Source organism: Electrona antarctica, assembly GCF_951216825.1.
Source record: "Electrona antarctica genome assembly, chromosome: 8".
Lineage (NCBI taxonomy): Eukaryota > Metazoa > Chordata > Actinopteri > Myctophiformes > Myctophidae > Electrona > Electrona antarctica.
Genome location: NC_136789.1, coordinates 26,127,196 through 26,143,288, shown reverse-complemented (window position 1 = coordinate 26,143,288; position 16,093 = coordinate 26,127,196). Strand labels below are relative to the sequence as shown.

Genomic DNA, 16,093 nt, shown 5'->3' with positions numbered 1-16,093 from the left:
TTAAGCTGACCTACAATCCCACAATGTGTTGCAAAAGTGGGTGTGGTGGGCTTACAAATCAGTGGAGACTTTCTGTGTGTGCACTGCCACCGACTGTGCACAGCATGCACTCAAACTTTGTTGATAATGCGTGACGTGATGGAAGCATTTGTGTCCGCATTGGTAGGTCAGGAAATAAAATATATTAATATTAAAATATATTTGTTAAATATATAAAACTAGCCATCTTGTGTATATGAGAGCAAATGTTTTGTGTGTGTGTGTGTGTGTGTGTGTGTGTGTGTGTGTGTGTGTGTGTGTGTGTGTGTGTGTGTGTGTGTGTGTGTGTGTGTGTGTGTGTGTGTGTGTGTGTGTGTGTGTGTGTGTGTGTGTGTGTGTGTGTGTGTGTGTGTGTGTGTGTGTGTGTGAAAAGTATATATATATATATATATATACACACACACACACACAGTATATCATATGAATATATATATATATATATATATATATATACAGTATAAAAGTATATCATACCCGCATCTAGGTGTGCCCTGGGATGTTTTAGCTATGAAAAGTGTGCCCTGGCAGAAAAAAGGTTGGGAAACACTGATCTAAAAGACCACCCCTGGGTCCTGGGACCCATTACATTGAAAACCTATTTACATCACTGCGGTAGCATCCGATGCTGAGGATGCCCTTTCATGTGTCATGTTGATAAAAAAACGGAATGATCATAAATAATCCACTTGTGCCACTGGTATGCAACCCAGACTGTGCTGAGCAGGTAGAAACAGGCTTCACTCGGCACAGGCATTCGCTCAGTTAACACCTTTCTGTTGTGTGTGTGTTGTGCCTCATGGGTCTCAAGCTCGCTTCTCTACCAGCCTTGTTGTCAGTGTTTTTGAGGGCTGCTAGCCCCTCCTATGACCAGCTTTGAGGGTTTGTGTAAACACAAACATTGTCCTAAAACAAATATTGAATGCCATTGATAATGACTGGCCATCTTTGAGTGTTTGTGTAAACACAACATTGTGTAAACGGTAAACACAAACATTGAAGACGAAGGTGAGGACGCAAATTGTGATTGGCCGGAAAGAGATGATGTCATGATAAGAGTGCCCCTCACTTCACACGGGTGTGATTTTTAAATTGTTTTCAATGTTTTTAATAGCAACATTGTCTTGTTTTAAATGTTTTCTCTAGTCTACACGTCACTTGAGAATGTGTAGGTAGAGCATATATATTGTGCACAAGGATGCTAACACACACCAAAGTCCTTTTTTAGCGGTGCCAGCCCACGGGAGAGAACTTGAAGAGGGAATCTTGAAAAAACAAGAACGTGACCGCACGGCGCACACGCCAATAGCCAGAGTGCCAATACTTTATTAGGACGCAGCAGGTTAAGACATGATATGAATCCAACGTTTCGGCGGTTAAGCCTTCATTAGCTCTGGTCCATAGCAGACTTCCGCCGCTCGCATGAATGCAGACCAGTCTTTAGCGTAAATAAAAATAACGTTTTTGCTACTCACCAAAACAAGGGCGGGTTGTGTCATTAGAAAGCCTACTTTCCTTAGTGGACACACTCTGAGCCCCCCACCACACGTATAAAAGGTACTTTTTGGCCAGAAAGGGATTTTCTTTCACCGGAGGGAAAATATTCTCCATGAGGCAATTTTCTGGGCAATATATCGGTAGAAGGCGCAGTGGAGTAACTAAAAGTTTTTTTTCCCTGTGGAAACAAAATCCCATTTTGGCCAAAAAGATTCCCCCTTCAAGAGCCTATATATTAGGATTAAGGAGATATTGAGGGCCCTGTTTTGGGCTAGGCACATTGGCACACTGGCATGAGGTCAAATTGTACACAACCTTGCTGAGGCACATTGGTGCGTTTTTTGGTCTTTTGGTGTCTCGCCGATGTGAAAAGAGAGCAGGTCCAGTAGCAGGTGCATAATGTCTAAATCAGCAGTACACTACACCAGGGGTTCTCAACCCGTGGGTCGCGACCCCTCGGGGGGTCGCCAAATTATTTTAGGGGGTCCCCAAATTATTTTCAAAAAAATATATATATATATATATATATTTTTTTCACGATTTAAAAAAAATAGCAGACCTACAAGCTCGTAGCGCGCCACTCGGTGGCGCGCTATGAGCTTGTAGATCTGCTATTTTTCAATAGCTAAATTATAACAATGCTTAAAACACCAAAAAGGGTTCCCGCCCAAAATGGTTTAAGGTTATTGTAGCAGTCAATTTATATTGGGGGTCGGGAGGGGGCGGGGCGGGGGTCCCGAGACATTGCCAAAGCATTTCCGGGGGTCCCCGGCCAAAAACGTTGAGAACCCCTGCACTACACAAGGACCACGATTGAGGGTGCTCGCCTGACAAAGACCGGTCTACATTTCTACAAGCATGCAAACATTTTCGCCTATAATGACGTGCCCTAAATATGTATACCAGGTTGAAAGTGGTCCCATACAGTGTTTTCATGGGTTGGGCTTACATGCAGTCTTAGGAGATTGAACAAGTCTGCAGGTCACTGTCGTGAGGCAGTGAAGCTCTCGGTGGCTTCCACTGCCCCGCTGCTGGCAGGCTCCTTGTGCACCAGGCTGCTGGAGAAGTAGTAGATGAGCGGGTTGAGGCAACAGTTGGAGCTGGCTAGTGACAGCACCACAGGGTGCAAGACTTTGGTCACCTTGGCCAGGCTGCAGCTGTGCAGCAGGCCCACGTGGGTGAGGGTGTACCCCAACAGGTTGACATGGTAGGGGGTGAAGCAGAGCAGGAAGACGGCCAGCACCCAGTAGATGACCGTGAGGGTGTGCCGGCGGCTGAGGCGCTGCCGGTGTCGCGGGTGTCGGAGTGCCCTCAACACGCTGCAGTAGCTGAAGACGAGCACCGCGGTGGGCAGCGCGAATGCCGCCAGCACCAGGCCCAAGGCAGCCAGGATGAGGCTGTGCTGGCGCAGGGAGGACGGGTCCATCAGGCAGGACTGGGGGGGTTGGTGGCGGGACGCGGCCGCGTGCAGCAGAGGCAGGGCCACGCTGAGCCCCAGCACCAGACACCACAACCCCCCGCTGACCAGCCGGGCGGTGCGCAGCCGGCGCGGGGCCGTCGCCAACGGGTGCACCACGGCGAAGTAGCGGTCCACCGCGATGCACACCAGGAAGAAGATGCCGCCGTACAGGCTGATGTATTTCAGGGTGAAGGTGACCTGGCAGAAGGTTCCCCCGGGCGTCCAGGAAGACGGGTCTCCGGACTCCGAGTAGGCCCGGGACTTCAGGTGGTGATAGTAGATCCTCAGTGGCAGCGAGACCACGAAAAATAAATCCGCCGCGGAGAGATTTGCCATGTAGACGGCCGTGCTGGTGAAGGTGTAAGGGGAGAGCCACAGCCGGCGCAGAGCCAGGCCGTTGGTGGCCAGCCCCAGCATGAAGATGACGCTGTAGGACACCTGGTAGAAGACGAAGCGATAGCTGGTGTCCACCGTGCAGTTTATGGACAGCGAGGGTGAGGAGACAAAGTCAGTGTTGTTCCACTGCTCCATAATACTCGCTGTGATTACTGCGTCTCCATCATCATGTCTGGAAGAAGTGAAGTAGGTTGACGTGAACGACACGTTAAATATAGGAGTAAATATCCAGTAGCGGCTGGGTTTTTTTTTTACCTTCATTTAAATATGGAGTAAATATCCAGTAGCTGCTGGGTTTTTTTTTCTTCTTTTAACTAGCCAAAAACAAATATGATTCCTTATGAAAACCGGATTCTTATTTACAATTCCCCAACAACAGAGGGGAAAGGGGGGGCTAAACTCTCCATGAAAGATGTTTATGGGAGATAAGGACACATATTTAAACCTGTGCCCAGTGCAGCTTTAATTAACTCTAAAGTCCAGTTTATGGAGTGTAAATTTGCAGAAGGGCAACCTGGAAATGGGACCACAGCTGAATTGTGTTTGATGTGCTGGATGAGAGTCAATCCAATTCTGTCAACAGAATCTTAACTGCCCATTTCTCATAACTCATGCGCACACACACACGCACGCACGCTTTTTTGATTTTCTCTTGGCTGTTATTCAGCCATCCTTTGTTTTAAGCAGATGTGATCAATATCGTCTGTTTAACGTGAATCCCATTCATTTAGTCTTTCATTCATTTAGCTTTTAATGATCAAGCCAAAGATATAACCGAAGTTGAAAAGATTAAGTGGAATTATTCCGACATTTTGTTCTGTTTTTTGTTGTTTTGTATTGGTTTCAAACTTTCTTCTAAAATATATAGAATATATCATTTGTAAATTAATGGTGTTCTTACTTCCTACAGTGAGACACAAAGTGAGCAACAATAGTCAATCTATGCGGTTTCTACCCAGTACCTGACAATGGTGTTAATACTAATCCACAGCAAACTGTCAGCAATAAATAAACAATCAATAAAGTATAACCCTATCTTATGTCCATATGCATTTTATTAATATAGAGAAATATAAATAATTACTCTCAAATTATTTAAATTACTTGGAAATGTCAAGACATTAAATCTGTTAAATGTTCAGATTCCACCAATTGACAGTCAAACATGTAAAACTGTATATTAATATTCATTCCTTAAATATGTTAATGTAATAAGATTTTGGAATTGGGTAATAAACTCACCATCATTGGGAATAAATCTACACAATGACATTGTCCTCTCCAGTCAGCAGATGGTCAGCGGAGGGTTGAATGGTCATTCTCTACTAGTGGACCTACAGTAGTAAGTTTAGAATGACAGCTGTATTTTTTTATTTTTTACCCAGGGAAGTAGCTGAGCACAGGTGCTCATTTTCAGCAACGCCCTGCAAAATACACTCCATATTTATTCTGTCACTCCCACCTTTACACACAGGCTATTAAGCCCAGTTCATACTTCGTCGCACAACAGTGTTGCAGCACATTGTGAACTTGTAGATCGGCTATTTTCGGCGTGCTACACCGCCGTGCATCAAAGCATAAAATTGGCTTTTAGAGTGCACTACACCCCACCAATATCAGGCCTTGTGGTTGCTTTGCAACAGAAACTCCCTGGGAATGGTATGAGTCAGTTTTCTAAAAAGATAAGTCTTAAAAAGACAAAAGAGTGGCCGCACACACTGATAGCCAAAGCGCCGGTTATTTATTAGGACGCAGAGTGAGAAACCAACGTTTCGACAGATGCAACGGCCTTCTTCAGGGTATGGTATCGCTAGTTTGCTGTTGAATAATTAATCGGCACTTTGGCTATCAGTGTGTGTGGCCACTCTTTCTTTTGTCTTTTTAAGACTTTAAGACTTTTCTGCCATGAGCTGGCACCAATAAATAAGACTGCTGTGCGTATAGCATCCTTCTGCACAATGGGTCAATTTTCTGTCTAGAATACAGCTAAATCTTTACAAATAAAAAATAAACTATTAATTAAAATAATAAATTAATTAATAATTGTTAACAATTATAAATTCAAGTATTGAACCACTATTAGTAAAATCTAGCTTAGAAAAGTGTTTGTCTCCTAATACTCAGTGCACATACAAAACCCAGTGTGGACTCAACTGCAACATACCATATAGATAGAGATCTAAATATGATGGATTTAAAATAGATGTAAAGCTGTTAAATGCTTAAGTTGTAGTATTACTGTGTAGATTGCCTAATTTTGGGTAACTTCACAAATCTTTAGGTTTAGATGATGGGATAAAACTTCAGTTTCCACTGAAATTCATTTCACATTCTTTGTCAGTTCCATTCAAGAGTTTTTAAACATGGGTTAAATATACAATTACACTTTTGTCATGACAACTTTGCATATCACAATTATATACTGGAACGAGATATTTTATCAGCACACTAAACATCAATTAATCCTGCTGCTGCTAAACCAAAATTAAAGTAATTATTTAGCCTGTTGCGTTTAAATCGAGGGACTCTCAAACAACACCATTAGGGGGCAGAAGTTGTAGTTCTCCATTAAAACATGCAAGGGGGTCAGAGGTCATGCAAGGGGGTCAGAGGAGATACTGGTAGTTGTAGTTCTCCATTAAAACATGCAAGGGGGTCAGAGGAGATACTGGTAGTTGTAGTTCTCCATTAAAACATGCAAGGGGGTCAGAGGAGATACTGGTAGTTGTAGTTCTCCATTAAAACATGCAAGGGGGTCAGAGGAGATACTGGTAGTTGTAGTTCTCCATTAAAACATGCAAGGGGGTCAGAGGAGATACTGGTAGCAAATCTGAGCATGCTCTTCTTGTGAGTTGCTTGAAAGGAGTTTGCCATACTGTAGGTTGGCCAATAATCTTTGCACCCCCCCCCCCCCCCCCCCCAGGGGTTAACTGGGGACAGGGAGGAACTCCTTATATGGTCAGCACACTCTATATTTCTATATTAGGGAGGATTATCACAACAAAACAAAATAAGTGATATTTGAATTAAGTGAAATCACTGAATACACCATTTAACAATTATTGTATTGAATTATTCTATCGGACGAAAATAGCCAATCTACAATGAATGATTTGTGAGCTTGTAGACTGGCTATTTCTATTTCTTTTTTCCATTTTTGAAAATCTAATGTTTTTATTACGATAAAATGATTGGCTTCATTAACTGTTGCAACCCCTATTAATACAGATTCAAGTGTAATAACGTTTGACTTTTCATAATGCCTTCTCTTAAATATTTGTAATCTATAGTCTACTCTACATCCTGTACTTCTCCCCGAGGGAGGCATGTGCTTGCTTGCTTGCCTGGCTTGTTTCACATTTCTTTCTGCATATCTGTGATGACGTGAGGTCGTTTAGAGACGACCCCCGGGGCTATACCTCAGCAGGAATGTAGCAACAGTTAGTCTAACATGCAGTGTTCTTATAAGATGGGAGTCACATTTTGACTCACCCACTACTTTGACTGTTTCGTAATGCATGTGAATTCCGGGTGGTGTTATAGCTCTCAGATAATCGTTCTGCAGTGTGCATAGCATGGTGCAACAAATATCCATTCCATTATAGCAAATTATCCAATTATCCAAATCTCCATTATATGAAATATCTGCAACTAGAGGATTGAAATAATCGTCTGTTAATGGTATATGATTGTCCTTGCTTGAAGGACTTTCAGTCAACCCATGTACTGCATATTCTCCTTACTTACATACTCTGAGAGTATGCCTAGGTTTTCCACATCATTGACGGATGATTTTATACCAATGATCGTAAATATTGGCCTATGCTTCTGTGCCTTACAGAGCACACCTAAATGTTATCTGGACCCTTGCACATTGAATTCATGAACTAACATTTGGATTCATAGTATTTGCCAGGGGTGCAGTACTTAGTTTAGACAGTATTTGGTTTAGACTAGTCATTGGTTAGACCAGCCATTAGTCCTACAACTACAACCTATCTCAAACCCTCACCCTAAACCTAACTAACCTCCCACGGGGAAGCACACCTAAACCTAACCTTAACCCATGTCTAACCAATGACTAGTCTAAACTAAGTATGCACCCCATTTGCCAGTCTTATACTCCTGCCTCTAGATTATTTACTTAGTAGCTGTATAAGGTAACATCTTTTCTTTAACATTTCATCTTCACTTTTCCCAACCACAAAATGGAACGACAGTTAAATTCATTTTAGCTTTTATTGATTAACTCATTTTTCAAAACATGTTGGAGAGAAGGTTCTGTAAAGTGCTTGGAACCTCTTTTGTTCATGACACATTCATTGTGCAATTATATACGTATATCGCACAACATACTAGGCTTTAAAAGAGAGCTCTCTAACACTGTTATATTGCCATGGCAGAAGTCTTAAACCCATTTAGACCTGAGGACGATTCTTAATGTCTTCTAAATCCTGACAGTTTTCTGAAAAACCTATGTTTCTATGTCAGTGGTTCTCAAACTATTTCATGTTCCAGGGCAGAAGCAAAGATTTGAGTTAAAAACATTCGCTCTGAAAGAATATATATTCAAGATTTGCACCACATTTTCACGATTATTCAAAAATAGCACATCTACAAGCTCATAGCGCGGCACTCAGTGCCGCGCTATGAGCGTGTAGATCTGCTATTTTTCAATAGCTAAAGCATAACATAATGCTTCTAACACCAAAAGGGGTTCCCGCCATGAATGGATTAAACAGGCTTCTGGGCAGATACTTTATAGATCTGTGAATTCTCAATGTAGTGTTGCTGCCACTCAGTCTTTTTGTTATAATGCACCATTCTTATCGTTCACACCAATCTGTTCCTGAAAAGGTGGGAAATTACTCCAGACTTCAGTACTGTTGTACTGAGACATTTAATCTTAAAATACACACTGAGCCGTTAAGACTACACGTATATCGGTCCATGTTTAGTGAGTCAGTGAGCTGCAGGGTGGCTCAGTTCATCTCCATCAATTCTGCACATCATATAGAAGCTGAAGCTCTGTTGTTTAAAAAATAAATAAATATCTCCACCACTTCATGTCTTACATATTCATGATGAGTCTCTCGGATGTCCAGTAGATGGGAGAGTTGCTCCTTAGCATCCATAATGTATTTGCCGTGTCCTTCCTTATGTTGCTATGGTCTCTGAACCATTCTGCTGTCATCTTCCACTTGAAACCGTTTAGTTTCTTTCACCAACGGGCTCATTCTGGCCCATAGACGAGTGTAATAGTGTCATTTATTTGATATCAGTCACACTGTAGACTCGCCGTTGAAGGCTTTCTCTTTTAGAAGTCGCGGGGTGCTGTGTACAGGACTGCTCACAGGGCTGTCCGTCTGCAGTCTGCTGAAGGCTGTAGATTTTTGTTTGTGTGTTGACTTTCGCCTGATGGAGTTCTGTATGGTCTCTGAGGTGAAGTAATAAATGACCGGATCGAAGCAGCAGTTGGTCACCGCTATGCACAGGGCGATGGGGTAGATTGTTCTGACCACCGTTTCTACACTGCAGCCGGTCAGTGCTTTGGAGCGGACCAAGGAGTAGAAGACCAGGTTGACATTGTAGGGGATGAAGCAGAAGCAGAAGATGAATAGATGCACGAAGATCATCCGTAGGATCTTTGCCTTGTTGAGCTGGCCTCCGCGGCTGATGGTTTCAGGATTCTTCAGCGTTTGAAGGACCCTAACTGAACAGTATACATTCACTATCAGCGGGATGAGGAAGCCCACTGTTTCAATAAATACCACCACCTTGGACAGCTTGGATACCCACTGCTTGTTGGAGAAGTTCTCGAAGCAGTAGCTTACGTCCATGTTGGCTTGGTTTTTGCGGGAGGTGATCTCTAGGTTGAAGCCTGTGGGTAGGCTGCCCGACAGAACCAGCACCCACACTGCAACGCAGGCCAGTTTGGCGTTCCTCTTGGTGCGAATGCCCATGGACCGAAACGGGTGCACGATGGCCAGGAAACGGTCCAAGCTGATGCAGGTGAGGAACATGATGCTGCCGTACATGTTCGTATAGAACAACGAGACGGACAGCTTGCAGAGGAAATCCCCAAATGGCCACTCGCGATTGATGAAGTAGAATATCCGAAAAGGTAGAGTGAGAACAAAAAGCAAGTCCGAAACCACGAGATTCATCATGAACGTCGTGGTCTCGTTGCGCAACTTTAACCTACAGGCAAAAATGTAAACAGCGGCCATGTTGAATAGAAGTCCAATTATGAAAACCAGACTGAAGACTGAACTGTAGAGGGTGTACTTAAATTCATCATGCCTGCATGTGTTATTGTAGGACTCGTTAGTGTAGCTTGATAAAGTGATATTATCTGTTTGCAGAGTACTATTATAAGTACTATTATACATGTTTAGAGAAGGCTGGTGATTTTTTAAACGCAAATGACAAAGTACAGTTTAACTGTCAAAATTCTGGAGTTACGTTAGCTGAAATGTTATGATAACCGATTTCAAGTACTTTCAGTTCACTGTTGGCTGAAGAACAGGTATAGGCTAAAAGCAGTCAAATGTACTCATGAATAATTTCACATGCGTTATTAAATGTTTTAAAGTGTTTTAGGGAGTAGTCTGCCACTCCACTTAATGCCTGTATTGTATCCAAAGTCTTTAAAAAGATCTGTATTGAAAGTATATTTGAAGGAACCCCTCCTTTAACCAATAATCCAGTGGCTTGGTGATGAAGAAATCCAAAAAATGTTGTCCTCTGGTTCCTATAATCCTTGTTTGAACGAGGTTTTATGATGTCTGTCCCCCTGTTTTTGAGTTGAAATTTGTAGCTGTTGCGAGGAAAGAGTAATGTGCCTCTTAAGTCAGTGAGCAGCCCAGTGGCTTTTTGACTTCTGTGCTTCTTTGTTCTTTCCGGTGTGTTCCTGTAGCAGCACCTGTAGAAGTCACGTAGTCGTACAAAGCGTGCTAAAAAGGGGTGTCGCTCTTCTGTTGCCTGTCTGTCCTCTGCCTTATCAGGCTGCTAGGCAAAGGCTCCAACACACAGTGCTCACAGCAGGGCTGCAGTCAGGAGGGGGTGGAGTATCTACCAGCCAAAGTCCTCCCATTAACAGCCTTGTTTATGCAATCTGTTGCTGTCTCTCGACAATGGGACTTGGCCACACGGGTGTGGCCCAGTTTTCTTTTGTTGATTAAGTTTTTTCTTTTTTGTTATCAGCTCATTATAATTCAGTAACTCTAATCCCTTTACTTTTATCGTGTTTCCCCTGATCTGTTGTTAATATCAAACAATCTACGCTTTTTAACAACCTAATTTTAAAATCATACAGCAAACTGCATATCATTATTTGGTGGATTTTATACCGCCAATTTAAATATAACAGTGTTATGAATGTTCAATGTTGCATATCTTAAATGCTGAAGTAAGGAAGGGAATGGAGAACCTGAATTGGAATTTCTAACTGCAAAAATCTACATTGTATGCCTCTGCGATCATCGATTTCTTTCAAAGATGTTTTTCAAAATCAATAAGAATGGCTAAAGAATCAGACTGATAAGCTGAATCACTAATTGGTATCAATAAAAATCTATCTTATCATTTTCCCATCCCTAGCCCCAAGCACTTTGTGAACTTTTTAAAGCTGTTGCCAATGGCGTCAGCAGGGAGCAGCAAATATGACAAGATGTGGAATGTTGCAATTATAGCATGCCTATACCTGCAGACCCACCATCTGAGTCTGTGATGCAGTGTGATCAGCAAGCCTAATACAATGCCTCAGTCTGTGATGCAGTGTGATCAGCAAGCCTAATACAATGCCTCAGTCTGTGATGCAGTGTGATCAGCAAGCCTAATACAATGCCTCGAGTCATAACCATATTTTGTCAGTGGGCATAGTAAGCCCCTATACCTTATCTCTATTGAAATGTTGCTTGACTTGTGGCCAACGTAATCATGTGCGTTGTTGTTTGACAGTATCGCTTCTGTTTCTAATTTAGAGGAGGTAAAAGCACATATTTTAGCTACATGAGCAAACTTGGAGGTAGAGTTGTCCCAATACCATTTTCTTCAGGCCGAGTACAAGTACTTAATGTTTAGTACTCTCCGATACAGAGTACCGATATGAGTACTTTATTTCTTTTAGTAACCACTTATTTTACCCCCTTTTTCTCATAGATGCAGATGGATCTACACTTGTCAGTTGTCAGTTGTCATTTATGCTTGTAGATCGGCTGATTTTGGCGATTTGCTGCAGTGTTGGGTCAGACTTGCTCCCGTTGCATTCGTTCAGCCTAGTGTCAATTGGATGTTTTGGTACTCGGGTCAAAGTATCGAGTAACCGATTCCAGTATCGGAACAACTCTACTTGCAAATCTTGCAGGGGGTGTTCCTTATACCTGACTGTTTAATCATACGATCTAAAGCAGGGAGTTACACTCCTTACATAAACAAATGTGAGGTCAGAAGGTATTGTTAGTCATGTGTTTACATGTAACCACTGGATCTTGGGCTTCTTAGAGATGTAAATATTAAGGGCGCATTTGTAATCCTAATTATCTGAGCAGTGAATTCCTGGAATGTTGTTAGCCTGCCGTGTTCCTTGTTGAATCTGGGTCTTGGAACTGTTGAAGTATAGACGACACACACCATGATGTTCCCTCTATCAACCTCCTCTGTTGTCTCAAATCATCTCACCCCAGTTTCCATATTGTGTAGACTAGAGGTTTTATGACGGATGTTAAATGTGACCAATGTTGGTGATTTCTTTCCCACAACAGGACTCTCCTCTCTTTGAACTGCTGAGACAGGCGCAGGGAGAGGGGCCCGCGGAACAGGTTGAGGCCCCTGCCACCTTCAACCAACCTCTTCAGCACAACCACACTGCAGCTGACTTGTGAGTCCAGCATTCCACAGCATTATACATCATGTCAAACTTGTACATGCAACAAAGCCTGTAAATGGGGCACTGAGTCTCTGCACATTTTCATTGTCTGCTTACTAATAGAGCACCGAAGTCTGACGCCAATATTGGTAGAGGCCCGGGGCTTTTTATTTGCATTGTAATCCCCACAGGGGGATTTTAGATCGCCTCATATAAGAACTGTGTTTGAAAAATAAACCGATCACTCCGGCCTTTTCACTCATATGGATATGAAGCATCGACTGAAGGTGGAAATGTACAAATATACCCAAAGAGTAACAAAAAAAGCATTAGAAACGAGCCAAACAACCCAGAGACTACATTTCCGGGTAGGCGGGTGGCTGCATCTGCCCGTCGCACAACAGAAACTGAATGTTAATTACGTTTATTTTTATTTTATTGATATTTAATGTTTCGTGGTTAGTACGAGTCGAGTCACCACCAGCTGAGCTTACGTCAACGAGGAATCTCAGGAACACAATGTGTTGACAGCTGGGCGTGACGTATATTAGCAGCGACATTGCCTTCATATGTAGTTTCAAGGCTTTTGCGGCCACATTAATTCCATTTTCTCCAGAAACTGGCTGTATCAAATATGAATGGACATCATTAACGACGCACAGCCACTCCCCTGACAGAAAGGCTGGGGTGGTCGGTTTATTTTTCAAACACAGTTCTTATATGAAGCGACCTAAAATCGCCCTATGGAGATTTCACTGCAAATAAAAAAATACATGCACCTGTGTCTTGGCGTCCTCTACTGAAAGTGACGTCAGACTTCGGTGCTCTATAGCTCACACTTTAAGTGCTCATTGTATTTTTTTTCTTCTCTTGTCCGTACAGATACCTTTCCCCCATTCGTCCGAGCCACTATCCCGTTGCTCCTCCTGAGTTTCCAACTGTGCACAGTTCTCAACCTGCCTCTCAGGTCTCTGCCCAACCTGCCAGCCAGGCTACCTCTCAGGTCTCTGCCCAACCTGCCAGCCAGGCTGCCAGCCAGACCTCTCAGGTCTCTGCCCAACCTGCCAGCCAGGCTGCCAGCCTGACCCCCCGACATCCTAGATCTAACTCGCTAAGCCTCTTCTACAAAAAATGTAAGCCTTGGCCTGGGTTCTCATCGCTATAGTTTGCTGTTGAATTGGTTGACATCATTGTCTTGAATTCATATGGGGTTTGCAGTTTGCTCTTTGTCCTGACACCTTTCATTTAACATAACCGATATAACTTACGATTAGCCATACAACTTTCATTTTCAAAATTGATATGTAGACAAGTGAAAAAGTGTTAATCATTTCCCCCTTAACTTCACTTTACTATGGCCATAAATGTTCATAAAAACTCTAAGCTATTCTCCACTATAGTGAAGTCTGTGATGGACTCTCCGTTATAATGTAATTCAAATATTTCAATTTAATTGAAAGCAAACCTATATTTGTAATTAATACATTTGTGGAGATGTGAAGGATGATATGGGAAAATGTTTATGCTTTATTCAAAATATGAATCCATGACACGATTCCCACGATAGATAGGTAGGTAGATAGATAGATAGGTAGGTAGATAGGTAGGTAGGTAGGTAGGTAGGTAGGTAGGTAGGTAGATAGATAGATAGATACGGTAGATAGATACGATAGATACGATAGATAGATGGATACGGTAGATCGATCTTTTATTCTCATTGCTTGCACGAAACAACAAAATTCAGTTTAGAGCTTCACCACTGGCATACAAATAAATAACCAACCAGCCTAGTGATCTCCGGGCCACTGTGACTATGCGTGCCGCCATCTGACAATCTGTCAGACAGGATGTCAGATGCAAGCTGTCAGATAAAAGCAAGTGGCTTTTAGTTTGAGTCACTACTCCAGGGTTCTGGTCTTTAACCACAGAGTGGCTGTTTAAAGGCTGTTGAAATCCCCAGTTTCATTTCCCCTTTGTCTTTCCCACAGTTAGAAACAGTGGAATTCGTGTGAGAGCAGTAGTTCTCTACATTTCTATTTCTATACTCACCACCACCAAGCAGTGGTTTCATCCAATGAAGTGCCTGAAACAGCCAATCTACAAGGTCACAGCACGTCATTGTATAAGCTTATAGACTGGCTATTTTCAATGTGCAATACACATATAAATCAGAGAATCTTTTATTTTAGCCCTATATACTTAGTTTTAGCCCTATATACTTAGGTCCCCAAATCTCTTCACCGAAAAAGCAGATCTTGTTGCGAACCGCTGTGAGCTTGTAGATCTGCCATTTTCACGGACTAGGAACGCTAGGGTTCAAGTGGTTAAGACGAAAGAGTAATTGAATCTGTCAAATTAGCAATAGAATGCATGTTCACTTGTTCAGTATGAAACCCGGTCTGCAACATTTCATAAAAGCAAGAATTATAGCTTCTGCTGCTAATTCTAGAACTGGTTGGCTGTTTGTAGAACCACAGGAACAGGTTTAGAACAAGCGCTAGCTAGTGCATGGGCTTCCTTTAAAACTGTTTCAGTCCTCCTTCAGTCCAACTTTACCCCTAAAACTTCTATCAAGTATAAAGCAGTTCACTAGCAGTTTGTTGAACAACAACAAAAATAGTGGAGGTACCTCTGTGGCCTACTCTGTGGTCTACTAGCATGCATACAAAGTCTGGCGTTGTCCGGTGGTTTGTGAGATTAGCTTTGCGCGCGCACACACACACACTCACTCACTCACTCACTCAAATACAAACAAACGCAGATCCTGTCATAGATGGCTAGCCTCCTGCAGAGCCACACCGTTGAAAGTTTGAAACATGCTTAAAAGTGTTTCAACAGGAGTTATGGATGGAAGAAGCAGCACTACTGTATGCCCTAACGTTATCGTGTCTCGTTGTTCCTCCTGTGTTTCCATCTTCCTGCAGTGTACCGCCTGGCCTACATGAGGCTCAAGATGCTGTGCTCCTACCTGCTGTCCTCTCATCCTGAGCTGGAGCCCATCATGTGGACGTTGTTCCAACACACGCTGCAGCATGAATATGAACTCATGAAGGACCGCCACCTCGACCAGGTAACCACAACCACTCCTAAATCCTGGCTCCTCCTGTCTACATGTCAAAGTGTCCTTGGGCAAGACACTGAACCCCACCTTGCCTCCAGCGGTTGCCACCATTGGTGTGTGAATGTGGGAAGTGAGGACGCTGGCGTTGACTGTTCGCCGCTTCACCTCCCAATGTATGAATGAATGGACCATTGCCCTTTGCAACCAGGGCCCCCACGCTCTGGAATACCCTACCTACTGACCTAATGTGCAAAATCAATATCCACATTTAAAACTCTCCTGAAAACCCACCTTTATGTTAAAAGCCTTTTCCTAACCTAATTTTTATGCCTGCTATTGCATGGATTGATCTTTTGTTGTTCTCTGTTGATGTAAAGCACTTTGTGACTTTGTCTAGAAATGTGCTATATAAATAAATGTATTATCATTATCATTGTAAAGCGCTTTGAGTAGGCATGTAGTTTGTAGTGCATAGAAAAGTGCTATAAAAATGCAATCCATTATTATTATTAAACCTCATATTATCCTATTATTTATCCTCTAAAAAATGGGCAAATTAGCCGATCTACACTCTGTGATACATTGTGAGTTGTAGATCTACACTCTGTGTGATACATGGTGAGTTGTAGATCTACACACTTTTTCCCCAGAGGATATTTTTTTAGAAACTAGTTTTAGAAACTGCTCTTCTATAATGACATGCCTAAAAATAGGGACTCCAGGTTGAAAGTGATTAAGGCCGTTTGTGGATGAAAGGTGTTGGATTCATTGTAAC

At 42.6% G+C, this 16,093-nt stretch overlaps 3 protein-coding genes across 3 annotated transcripts in view; 1 reads left to right on the top strand and 2 right to left on the bottom strand.

The window, feature by feature from the left end:
- The window catches only part of rb1 (retinoblastoma 1), a 42,229-nt gene that overhangs the window by 13,798 nt on the left and 12,338 nt on the right, over positions 1–16,093 (top strand). Inside the window, exons 19-21 of the mRNA XM_079507716.1 lie at positions 12,154–12,269; positions 13,140–13,390; positions 15,182–15,327. Coding sequence (XP_079363842.1) covers positions 12,154–12,269; positions 13,140–13,390; positions 15,182–15,327 — 513 coding nt within the window. The remainder of the gene's footprint in view (positions 1–12,153; positions 12,270–13,139; positions 13,391–15,181; positions 15,328–16,093) is intronic.
- Positions 2,466–3,523, bottom strand: LOC306928024 (lysophosphatidic acid receptor 6; the record flags this gene model as incomplete). The annotated part of the gene is given in 2 exon segments (XM_079507943.1): positions 2,466–2,566; positions 2,569–3,523. Coding segments are annotated over 2 exon segments (1,056 nt in total).
- lpar6b (lysophosphatidic acid receptor 6b) lies at positions 8,273–10,277 on the bottom strand. The gene has a single exon (XM_079507720.1). The coding sequence runs from the start codon at positions 9,778–9,780 to the stop codon at positions 8,671–8,673; it is 1,110 nt and encodes a 369-aa protein (XP_079363846.1). The 5' UTR covers positions 9,781–10,277; the 3' UTR covers positions 8,273–8,670.

Excerpts from the sequence above, each read along its gene's own strand:
- lpar6b (XM_079507720.1), bottom strand. The coding sequence starts at position 9,780 with ATGTATAATAGTACTTATAATAGTACTCTGCAAACAGATAATATCACT.